Source organism: Stegostoma tigrinum, chromosome 12 (assembly GCF_030684315.1).
Source record: "Stegostoma tigrinum isolate sSteTig4 chromosome 12, sSteTig4.hap1, whole genome shotgun sequence".
In the NCBI taxonomy this organism is placed as follows: domain Eukaryota; kingdom Metazoa; phylum Chordata; class Chondrichthyes; order Orectolobiformes; family Stegostomatidae; genus Stegostoma; species Stegostoma tigrinum.
Window position 1 is genome coordinate 33,082,967 of NC_081365.1, and position 13,087 is coordinate 33,096,053.

At 39.7% G+C, this 13,087-nt stretch overlaps 1 protein-coding gene across 1 annotated transcript in view; it reads right to left on the reverse strand.

Moving 5' to 3' along the window:
* Nucleotides 1-13,087, reverse strand: part of tmprss7 (transmembrane serine protease 7) — a 98,807-nt gene that overhangs the window by 13,527 nt on the left and 72,193 nt on the right. The window contains exons 16-19 of the mRNA XM_059650272.1: nt 4,984-5,088; nt 4,786-4,902; nt 4,196-4,367; nt 2,162-2,430 (exon numbers count right to left, since the gene is read on the reverse strand). Of these exons, the coding sequence (XP_059506255.1) occupies nt 2,162-2,430; nt 4,196-4,367; nt 4,786-4,902; nt 4,984-5,088 (663 nt within the window). The remainder of the gene's footprint in view (nt 1-2,161; nt 2,431-4,195; nt 4,368-4,785; nt 4,903-4,983; nt 5,089-13,087) is intronic.

The following is a 13,087-nucleotide window of genomic DNA, read 5'->3' on the forward strand; positions in this document are numbered from 1 at the left end:
CAGAGGTGGATTTAAACAGGAATAAGATCCCTATACAAACCAATAACTTTTAAAACATTATTGAAATGCTCAATGGCCAGCTGAAAGATCACAAAAGATTTGAAGTTTGATATCTTTTTTGCAACAAATTAAATAAAATTGAAGCCTCTATTATCAACATCATAGAGGTTTCCATTGACCAGAAACACAACCAGACCTGCTATATAAATACCGTGGCTACGAGAAAGGTCAGAGACTAGAAATACTGTGCCAAGTGACTCACCTCCTGACTCCCTAAAGCCTGTCCATCACTTACAAGGCACAAGTTACAAGTGTGATGGAATATTCCCCAGTTGCCTGGTCGACTGTAGCTCCAACAGCACTTAAGAAGCTTGACTACCCGGGAAAAAGCAACCCAATTAATTGGCACCATTTCCACAAGCATCCACTCCCTCCACCATCAACATTCAGTAGCAGCAGTGTGTACTAGCTACAAGGTGCACTGCAGCAATTTGCCAAAGATCCTTAGATAATACTTGACTACTTCCATCTAGAAGGACAAGGGCAGCAGATACATGGGAACACTGCCACCAGCAAGTTCCCTCTAAGCCACTAACCATCCTGACTTGGAAATATATCTCCATTCCTTCGGAATTGCTAAGTAAAATCCTGAATTCTCTCCCTAACACCATTTTAACTCTACCAACAGCACATGGATTGCAGCAGTTCAGAAAGCAGCTCACCACCACCATTTCAAGGGCAACTAGAAATGAGAAATGAATGTTGGCCAGGCAGCCACACCCATATCTGATAAATGAATTTTAAAAATGATTAAACACTTAGTCAGGAGCTAATATTCTAACCTACAAAAAAGATCCACCTTTAGCATGTTAACATAAGCAAAATCCCATGCCACAAGTTGTACCTCACTGTTCACTCTCCACAGAACTGAGGTTTTTACAGGAACCAATCCATTGTCACTCTCAACTTCTCAATTCTCCCCATTTCACCAAATCGGAATGTTGAGTGACTATCAAAGACACTTCTCTCAGTTTCTGAAGAAGTCCTGATCTGAATGTTAGAGGTGAGAGCTTCTATGATAATTTATTCCACTCACTGACGATGTCATGATGACTCTTCCAAATTCCTATATTGTTGCAGCTTGTGTCTCCTTGACATGAGACTGACTTTTCTCCTGCTTTTCTGTTTGGTAATTCACAGAAAGGAAGCACTGTCCTCCCTGCTGACCACATTAACTGCTGTCCTTTCTTCCTCTGTGAAACCTCCTTTGCACTCTGTATGGGATATGGTGGATAGCTTTGCTGCCTCAGAGCACCAGGGAGCTGGGTTTGATTTCAGCCTTGGGTGACTGTCTATGTGGAGTTTGCATGTTCTTTCTGTGTCTGCAGGGGTTTCTGCCATGCGCACCAGCTTCCTCCCACGGTCACAAAGATGCACATGCTTTGTGGATCGGCCATGCTAAATTGCCCTCTGGTGTCCAGAGATGTGCAGGCTAGCAAGGTTAGCCATGGGAAATGCAGCATTATGGAGACAAAGTTGGGGTCTGGGTGGGATGCTCCTCAGAAGGTTGATGCAGACTGGATGGGCCAAATGGCGCCTTTCCACATTGTAGGGATTCTATGTTTCCATCTGTTGAAAATCTCAGAGACTGAGAGTCCATCCACAGTTAGCACAACTGCTTTGCCTTTGCTTTCAGTTGTGAATATTTACAATTTGCTCCCCATACATCTCAAAAAATCCCTGCCAACATGGAAATTGAGCCATCCAGGCCTGCTGTTAGACCTGATTCAAAGCAGATCACACAAACCTCTTCATCACTCCATTTTACTTCAAATTATAAATGGGTAACTAACATATAAACTTGTATTTGTAACAACAACGTGATGGTATGGTTACATGATCAAAAAAAATCACCTCAGGATTAAGCACGACATCAAAGCTGCAACTGATTGGACACAATTTAAAACAGTTACAAGAAATGGAAACAGTGGGCATGTTCAAGTGTAGAACTGTAAGTGAGCCTCATTGTAATTCCAGTCAAACTTTTCCTCGGTTTAAAATTATATCGGAAGTTTGAAAAAAATCGATAAAATGTGCTTATATCAATACAGCGAAGACCTTAAATTTAATAAAATATTTTGGAACTTCATGATATTCTTACCTGCTTCCTGTTTCTGCCCCCAGCCAGTCACCCAGCATTTCTCACCATTGGATATCACTTGAGTAAGTGAGGGGACGCAAATTGGTTGGATTACTGATGCAAGTGTATCTGGCCACGCTGCCTTCAGTTGTAGCAGTGAAATATCATAGTCAAAGTTTCGACTATTATAGTATTCATGAACAAGGATCCTTTTGAGCTCAGTTACAAATTTTGCATTTCCTTGAGAACGCATTCCTAAATGAGCTACCCATGACCTGGGATCAGACATTCTTTTAAAAAGAGAAAAAAGCTCTTGTATCTGGAATACAAAGTTCATTCTACCACACAATATAATGAATTAAAACAATATTCTTAATATTCAACAGGAACTTAATTCTTATTGACACAATAGGTTAAAATCTTTCTTTCTATTAACTTTTTTTATCAACTTGTTCAGAAAAACATCATTGCACACCTCTGGTGCAGGTGGAACTTGAACCTAGGTCTCCTAGACATGAGATTGAGAAACTACCACTGTGCCACAAGAGCGCCCCAACCAACAATTATCATTTCATTATTTATTATTTTAATGGAGATGGTAAATGGTAGTGTTGTTAATTAATTAATTGACCATTGAATACAAGACTAAAATAAGAAATGAATTTGTATAGTAGCTTTCTCATCCTCAAGATGTTCAAAGCATTTCTCAGTCAATAAAGCACTTTTGAAGTGTAGACATTGTTGTTATTACCATCACGTAAAGAGTGGCATGTTGCTTCTTTATCAATATTTTAGTTTATTACATAAGCAATTTTAGCTTAACTTTAACACTAATTCTATCTTTACAGGTTTAACTTTCTCTGGTAACTCTTTTTAAAGCTTGCCAGGAAGAGTTATAAGAATGTAAAAATTAATAAACTTGTAAAACTTCTGGGGAAAGTGGATGATATCGATATGGAATTTATTCAACTCCAGTAAGTCAAGGATGGCGGAGGCTGTTGAATGATTATCACTCTAAGAGGCTTTTTGTAGTCGTGTTCCCCAAAAGATAGTGTTGGGTCCATTACTCTTTTGAGTTTTTATAAATAATGTAAATATGGATATTAACAAGAGCATTTAGAGTTTGTATGCTACAGAATGTGGAAAAAGTGTCAAAGATAGAATTCGATTGAGAAAATTGTGAAGGAAGACACTTTGGAAGGATTGATAGATAAAAATAATACACTATGAATGGCACAGACTTGATAAGTATAGATTAAGCAACGAGACCGTAATGCCTATAAATGCAAATACTTATAGGCATATGGATTTTAAAAATGAGTAAGTTTGTGTTATAGAGGGGTAAAAGCAAAAAAATAATGATACCAGAACTTTTTGATCACACATTAGGCTTCAGCACAAATATTGTGCACTACCTGAGTACAACACTTCAGGAAAGAAGTAATAGCTGCAGTAAAGGTAAAGGGACGTATACTTGGATGTAATTGGGGGCGAGAGTCTAGCTGGAGAGATTAGAACAGTTCTCTTTGGAACATAAATGGGTTGACGTGACCTAGTAAATGTCTTTAAGATGATGAGAAGATTTGACAGAAAAATATTATTCTCCCTAGCTAAGTAACAATGTTGTCAAGGAATTAATTGAGTATTGAATACAAGACTAAATGGCATCTATTCCAGATAAAGAATCTGAGAGGGAAGATGAAGAGAACTTCTTTCAATTAACTGTTGGAATCTGGAAACAAAGGAAGTGGTGGAAACTGTTGCCATAAATCAAAAAGGATTGAACAGGATGAAGCACGTACAGGGTTAAGAGCAAACCTGGGGAGTAATGCGGTTTGGGGATCACATGAGCTTTCTAAAAGGCCAGTACCGACACAGTGGACGTAAAACCTCCAGTACTGCAGGTTTCTACAATACACTGCTTCTATTATATCACAAAATGGATAAAATTTAGATGTATCTGAGTTGCATCCTAAAGTCAAAGCCTCGGCAAAAGAACTGCTCTACTTTTGTGCCAAAAACAGTGTTTCAAGTAATCATGATTTATTTGCTTACTTTTCCCCTTGAAAGCAATGAGCTGCAGATAAGAGCCACTTCTTTGTTATTACTGAAGCTCCACAATATGGTGATCCAGAAAAGTGCAGGCTAACTTGCCAAGGCCACTGTCCTTCATGAGCATTAGATCCTCCTACTATTCGACTGTGCTGCTGCCTCAAAATACCACAATCTGCACGATAGAAATAAAAACAAACAATTCTAGTAAAACTGGAAACCACCAGTGCTTTGATTCACAAACAATCACTATAATATCATTGGTCAAGCATCTTCCTTCAGATCACTCAGGCAATCAAATTGCATGCATAAAATAATACTTATCCAGGTACATTACTGACCACTGGAGACAAGTTGATATTTTACATCAGAATAGACAGAACTTCTAACTTAAAGACAATTGAATTGTCTCAATAATCCTGAATTGCTTAAGATTGACTTTGATTTCAGAAAATAGTTCCTCAAAATGAAAATAAATTTTAAGTAAACTCCACCGATAAGCTACCTTATACTTTCTCTGCAGTTAAAAGATGTCATATGAGATAAATTATTCCTCAATAGTGTGTTCCCGATATAACAGATATGGTACTCACCACAATTCACTTCATCGCTTCCATCTAAGCAGTCTACACTTGTATCACATTTAGCATTCCTCTTCCTAATACATAGGTTATTCTGACATTTATAGGTGACATTTGTGCAGGGTACAGCTGAAAATGAAAACTAACATTTTAGAATTTTCAAAATATAAATCGATCTGTATATTTCACTCGTATTGTTTACATACTCACAGTCTGTGCAATTGAGTTCATCGGTGCCATTCTCACAATCATTGACTCCATTACAAATAAAATAGTGTTGAGGAGAATTTGTGTTGCACTCTTTTGGCGGTGGAGCTATTTTAAATCCAACCATAAACAAAGTTAACAGCACATCATGTACAAACACACAAATTAGAATCAGGAGTTGGCCATTCAGCCCCAAAGCCCTCTCTGCTATTCAATAAGATAAGAGCTGATCTTATTGTGATCATGGGTTGTGACCTTCAGTCTGCATTCCCAACTATCCCTGATAAATGTTCAGCCCCTTACTTAACAAGATTCTAAGGTGATCAAGGAAAGAAAGTGATCAATACTGTGCATGGTACCCCAGGTGTGGTCTCACCAGTATCCTGTTTAACAGAAGCATCACTTCCCTATTTCTATAACAAAATAGAAAGTGCTGGAGGAATTCAGCAGGTTTGGCAGCATCTGTAGAGAGTAAAACAGAGTTGATGTTTCGAGTCCCGTGACCCTACTTCAGAAGTGAAAGCAGCTGAGAAATTGACGGGGTTTGGATTGTGAGGATGGAAAGGAGTGAGATGAAGAGATGGATTTGAAATGTTGACTTCTTTTCCTGTTCACATATGCTACCAGACCTACTGAGTTTTTTCATCAAATTCTATTTCTGTTTTAGATCTTCAACACCTGCAGTTATTTGTTTTCTTCCCTCCTTTCTCTTCAATTTCCCTTGTAATCATGCATAATGTTCTATTAACCTCCTAATTACTTATTGTACCTGAATACTAACCTTTTGTGATTCATGCATGAGGAGACCTAGATCTCTGCATCTCAGAGCTCTACAACCTCCTACCATTTAGATAACATGCTTCTTTTTTATTCTTCCTAACAAGATGGACAATTTCACATTTTCACACAATATTCTCTTTTCTCCAGATCTTTGCCCACTCGCTTACCGATCTGTACACTTTCATAAACACATTGTGTCCTCTTCATAGCTTCCTTTCCTACTTGTTATTGTGTCATCAGAAAATTTGACAAACATGCCTTCTGTCCCTTTATTCAAGTGTTTTATTCAAACTGTAAACAGTTGAGATTCTGTGCTGATGCCTGTGGTATACCACTTATTACCTCCTGCCAACATGAAAAAAGACTAATTTATGGCTACTCTCTGCAGCTTGCTAGCCAGCTAATCTTCTACCTATGCCAAAATGATAAACCTGACACCATAAACTTTCATTTGCCACAATAATCTTTGATGGGGCATCTTATCAAATGTCTTCTGGAAATCTTAGCACATCCATCTGTTTCCCTTCAACGACAACACATGTTACCTCCTCAAAGGTCTTCAACAGACTGGTCAAACATGATACTCTCTCACAAACCATGTTGACTCTGCCTGATTATTGTGCAGTTATTCAAGTGCCTTGCTATAACTTCTTTAATAAGAGCTTCTAACAGTTTCCCTGTGACAGATGTTGAGTTAACTAGTCTGTAATTTAGTATGGAGCTGGAACAACACAGCAGACCAGGCAACATCAGAGGAGCAGGAAAGTTGACGTTTCAGGTCAGGATCCTTCTTCAGAAATGGGTCATGGGTCAGAAAAGCCATTTCTGAAGAAGGTTTCTGCCAGGAACATCAACTTTCCCGCTCCTCTGACACTGCCTGACCTGCTGTGTTCCTCCAGCTCCACTCTGTATTATCTCTGACTCCAGCATTGACAGTTCTTACTATCTCTGTAATTTAGATACATTTTCTTTACTTGGAGACTTTGGTAGGAATGAATGTGGTATTTCAATTCTTTTGAAATTTTTAATCAGCACCATTTTTAAATTAGAAATAATAAAAATGCCAGTTGAAATAAATACTCTAGGTAATATGACAATGTCCACACAAATATATGTATAAGCCTTGAAATTACACAGTGTGACTTTTATGCTTATTTGTGTGAGTTTGCTTTGTGTACTCGTTTAATGGAGACATCAGGCAAATGAAAGCAAATAGATTCCCCAGTTCTTGAAAATTTTAAAAAAGAGGAAGCTCAGTGTTAAATCTGGTGAAGACAGCACCAGCAGGGACCTGCAGTTAGCACAGTAAGAAACAGGACGACAAAAGTTTCTGACATTCGGAAGACTGCAGGACAGCAGGCTCCCACCGCACATCATACGGAGCAATGCAAAGAGTGCTAAGGCTGTCATTAACAGCTGACATTTAGGAGGAACATAACTCTGGAAAGTGAACAGTAGTGTTTCAGAAATCAACCAATATAATTTAGCCTCTCTACATTCTGTAACAGATAAATGCTTCTTAAAAGCTGAGGTTTAAGTCCATGTGCATCCCCCACATAATCCAGTACAACTCAATATTGATGCTCTGGCTAGTAAACTGACAGGAGCTTATTGGTGCCAAGGGAACACTTTAATTTCTAATTAATAGTACACAAAGTATCCCAAGTTTTAAAGTTAGAAGCAGGAATTTCCTTGAGGGCAGAACAGTCTCTGCCCTACAATTGGCTTCTAGTTCTAATTGATGACATATGTCATTTGCTGTCAACCAGAACTACCATCTGGTTCTCCTGGGCCTTTCTGCCTCATCTCAGCTCTGCCCTCTCTTGCTTAGTATCTTTACCATCAGCTTGGTATTCCTCAGTGTCTCCATCAGAGTCTCCTTCTTCTCATGAGGAGGAGATGTTTTTCATCTCCTCCTGTTTTAAGTGTACATCCCGTCACTGAGTAAGGTTGTGTACTGTGCAGCAAATAGTCTCTATTGTGGAGACCCTGTCTGAAGTGTACTGGAATAGTCTATATTTCTTTTCCTCCTGAGCAGTTCAGACAATGTAAGTGCACCTTCAGATACTAATTGTCTTTTTAATGACAGCCCTAGAAGATGCACGGGCTTCTTTGGCATCCACCTGAGGCTTTCATACTGGAGTCATTTGTCTTGCCTTACAGCAATACATTTTGTCACCCATGAACCACCCTGCAGATGATGAAAGGGGAAAGCAAACATTTAAGGAATTTGGGAGTTGTGCAGAATATAGGCAAGTGACATCTCCCTGGACAGCAGGCACAGATCTGGAAGAATTGCTGTTTGTGGTCACAAATGAGATGTATATCGAGTGAGTGAAATCCATTCCTGGTTATAAATCTGGCTAGATGATGCCAGGGAGCTCTGAGCACTACACATGTGTAGCTGTTGGCCCACTGTGCCTGAGGGAACTCGGTGATGTCTACCTCGACTCTTCTGGTCTGGGCAAACTGGACAAACTGTATTGTTTTCTCGTAAAAGGCATTAATAAACCAAAATACACTTGTGTGTTGCCAGGTAGGAAATTGCTCACATGTCCCCATTTGAAAGGAGCCAGTGGTGAGGAAGTTAAATATTGCTGTGAGCTTCAGTTCCACCAGTGTAGCATTTCCTTTCAAGCCGACCTGGCTGCAGGAAGTGGCACATGTAGATGACAATCTGCCAGGTTAAGCAAAGACATCCCTGATACTTCCTTCATTCGCCTGCAGGGAGCTGTAACACCTTCACTGCACCCTGTCTTGGCACACTGCACAACAGCTCCGAAAGTCCAGGTCCCCTCTTCAGGCACTGCTTATTCACCCACAGCTCCAGCCTCCTGAGCCTTGTGTCTCTGGTTCTATTGGGACTGGCATTTCTTCTTCTCTTCCATCTTCCTCTTCTGAGCCTTAATAAAGTTAATACATGGTTAAACATGAACAAGAAACAAGAGTAGACCCCTTGGCCCTTGAGCCTGCTCCACCATTCAATTAGCTCATGACTGATCTGATTTTAACCTCAACTCTATTTTCTTTCATATTCCTGATAATCTTTCACCCCTTGATAATTAGTGAAACATTTGGATCGGTGAAGAAGTATCAGAAATGAAATGTTTGCTTTCTATCTGAGATCTGACATAATCAAGTAATCCTTTGGTCCCTTATCAGACTGCCAATGTGTTGAATGAAAGTCACCCCAGCAACCAGCTCAACATTGTGAGGCACATCCTCAAGGACCGATTCCATTTCCTCATTCTGTCATGTGCAAGGTCATTGCAGCCTTGGTCTCTACACTGCCCTCTATGCGTGCATCAATTCACTCAATCTGACTTTTGGTGGTCTTAATTAGCTCCTGTGATACCAACTCTCAAACCTTGGAATCTACAATCTGCGTAACAGTTTTATCCTCATGACATTAACCTGCAGATACACAGGGTCCATGCACTGCCACGATTTCCAAAATTGGAAGTCAGTTGGCCTGTGTGTGTGCAAGCTGAGAGGAACTGCCTGTGAATGCTCCTGTACAGTTGCATGTGAAATAACAATATCCAGACTATCACCTCTGGTGATGGCTCTCAGGTACTCTTCTTCTCCGAGTTAAATGAATCATGATACATGGTTGGGATGTTTGTGTTTGGAACTGCAAGGGCTTATTCACCTTTTATCTATTGTGGGTGCTTCCTGTCATTGCTCAGGCCTCACCTGAGTTTTGATAAAATATTATTTCCCAGTTTCTATTTCCATTCCCTCGGTTGTGTTCATATGCTGTGCAGGAATACATGCAGACATATTTCGGGCCATTCCCATTTGTATTTTAAGGCTTACTTTTTATCAGTCAATTTAGGAGAGAGATGCTGATTGTAAGTTTTTTCGTTTGATTTGATCAATGTACGCTCCCCATCTACAGCATGCTGTGCCCCTATTATTGGTGATGACCTTCTCCCTTCCTCTGCCACCCAATCTGCCTGTTTTCAATTTCTCCCCATCTCTTTCAGCCCTGTCACTAACTTCACCAATATTCTTACTCGTCCTTCAATCCCGCAACTATCCAGAAGCCATGCCCACCTTATCCTTACACCATTGCGCATTCAATTCACCTTCTCTGCTCACCAGCAGACCTCCCTACCTGAAATATGCAGCTCCCACCCTTCCTTTGCCCTCTTGCCTCTAAAACTGTGATCGTCACCTTTGCTTCAGTTTCCTCCATCCGTTTCCAGGATCCTTCCAGTGCCCCTGATAACCAGGCCCTTTAAGTTCAGGTCCCTAAGATTGCTTTCAATGTAGCCTAACTTTACCCGAACCTTTTGAGTTGAGACTCCTTTTGAATTAAACCTTGCTTGCCTGTTCAGCTTAGGTTTGTTGGTGTCTGCCAGCCAATGTTGCTGTTTCACTTGGGCAGGTTTGTTGACCCAGTCAGGCTTCACCTCTTACAATACAAGCAATTCTGTGAAGTAACTGCTGCTTGGTTATGATGAAACTAAGTCACTGAAGAGGTATGCATTTACTGGACCTTAGAGGAGAAATTCTGCTCTTCAGGTACATATCACATACTTATAAATCAAAAACTAAACTACAGAAAGTGGCAAAAATGAGATGTAGGCCTGAGGATTGGGATTTTTTTATTTTTGCAAAGCTACAACAACGTCTAAAAATCTCATAAAGAGGCAGAAAATTGTTTATGAAAGCATTATAGTCTTGTGGTCAAATTGGCTAGAAATATGAAAACAGAAAGAAGTTCTACAGTTATATAAAAGAGTGTAGATACAGTCAGTTTGGGATGCTTGGAGGATGTAACAGGGGATAAAATAATGGAGAACAAAGAAATGGCAGATAATTTAAACCAATATTTTGCATCAGTCTTCAAGGCAAGGAACACTGTAAAGATCTCAAATATAACAAATAAACAAAGTACGAATGGGAGAAAAGGTCTTATAACAGTCTCTATCACATGGGATGAAGTATTTGACAAACTGATAGGACTAAAGGTAGACAAGTCACCAGGCCCTAGTGGCTTGCATCCAAAGGCTTTAAAGAAAGGGGCTGCACAGAGAGTACAGGCATTGTCTGAAATTTTCCAGAACTCACAGTATTCCAGGAGAGTTCCAGTGGAGTGGAAAGCTGAAAGTGTGACTCCTCTGTTCAAGTAAGGAGTGAAGCAGAAAGTAGGAAGCTATAGGCCAAAGAGTCAAGCATCTGTCATTGGGAAATGCTAAAGTTGATTATTCAGGAAGAAATAACAGGACATTTAGAAAAGTTCAATGCAGTCAAACAGAGTCAACATGGTCTTCTTGAAAGGGAAATCATAATTGACGGATTTGTTGGTATTCTTTGAGGACATAACAAGCAGAATCGATAAAAGGGAACTGGTAGATGTAATGTATTGGATTTCTAGAAGATGTTTAATAAAGTGCCCCAAGTTCAGACCTCACGGTAATGGGGGATAATATTAGCATGGATGAGAGTTGGCTAACACACAGAAGACAGAGAGTGGAGATAAATAGATCATTTTCAGGTTGCAAGTATGTAACTAGCAATATGCTACAGAGGAATCAGGATGTTCTTGAACATGCAGCACAAAAAGTAAGCATACATTTAAAAGGATAATGGAGTTCTGGACTTTATTATTCATGGAAAAAAATAGAAACTTCTGGAAAAGCTCAATAAGTCTGGCAGAATATGTGGAGAGGAATCAAAGTTTTAATTTTGGGTCAAGTGACCCTTCCTCAGAACCCCTTCCTTTATTTTTCAGGGGTTGTAGTTTAAAAGTAAGGAATTTTTACTAGAACCAAGTTCAAGAGCAAGGAAATGTTGTTGAACTTGTATAAGACACTTTTTTGACCTCGGTGAGAGTATTGTAAAAAATTCTGGGCATTATGTTAGAGGGAGAATTTGAACATATTAGAGAAAGTGCAGAACCAATTGCAAGAATGATTCCAAGGATGAGAAACTTTGGTCATGAAGATAGATTGAAGAAGTTGGGACTGTTCTCCTGGGGGGAAAGAAGACTAAAAGGGGCTCTAATAATATTTTTCAAAATCGTGAGTGGCTGGATAGTGTAGATCAGGAGAAATTGTTCCCACCTGTAAAAGGAACAAGAACAAAGTGGTATAGATTTAAAGTGATATGCAAAAGAAACAAGGGTGAAATGAAGAAAATCTTTTCACTCAACACATGGTTAGGATATGGAATGCGCTGCTTGGATGTATGGTGGAGGCAGATACAATTGAGGCATTCAAGAGGGCATTGGATGATTATTAGGGTAAGAACAATGTGCAAGAGTGTGGGGAAAAGGCAGGGAATAAATAATGATGCTCATTTGATGAGCCGATGCAGACACAACGGGTTTCCTTCTGCACTGTAACAGTTTTATGATTCCATGAACTGTGCAGATCTTGGTGAGTCTGTACCTGCAGTTCTGTATATTGCTTGAGCCCCACATTTAAGAAAGTGTCTATTGGCATTGGAGGCAACCCAAAAAAGATTCACTACCCTAATGCCTGGGGTGAAGTGGTTGACTTACTAAAAACACCTCAACAAGTTAGATTTTTATTCATTAGCATTTGGAAGAATGAGGGGGATTTTATCGAAACATTCGAGATTCTGACAGGGCTTGAGAGAGTAGATGTTTCCACTAGTGTGGGAATCTCAATATTAGCTACAGAATGGGGGGCACTTGCTTAAAACTGAGATGTGAAAGTGTTTCTTCTCTCAGAGAGTGGTGAATGTCCAGAACTCTCTGCCACAGAGATTTGTGAAGGTTGGATACTGAAAATATGAACGAGAAGATAGAGTTTGAAATACTGGGGAAGGAGTTGAGAGCTTTATGGAGCTGGCACAGAAGAGGAGTTGAATCCTGAGGCAGATGAGCGGTGATCTTACAGGCAGATGGGTGATCTTGAGGAACCAAAATGGCCTATTCCTCTTTCTATTTCTTATGGCATTAAAACATCATACAGCATGGAAATAGACTGTTCTGTTCAACTCGTTCATGCTGACCATAATCCCAAACTAAATTCGTCCCACCTGCCTGTCCCGTCCTATATCCCTCCAAACCTTTCATATTAATGCCTTTTAAACATTATAACTGTACCTACATCCATCACTTCCTCTGGAAGTTCATTCCACACGTGAACCACTCTCCTTGTAAAAAAAAATGCCCCTCAAGTCATTTCTAAATCTTTCTCCTCTTTACTCAAAAATATGCCCCCTCATCTTGAAATCCCCCACCCTAGGAAAAAGCAACCTACTATTATCTATATTTATCTATACTGCTCATGATTTTATAAATCCGCATGCAGTCATCACCAGAAATTCCTGCACTCCAGTGAAAAAA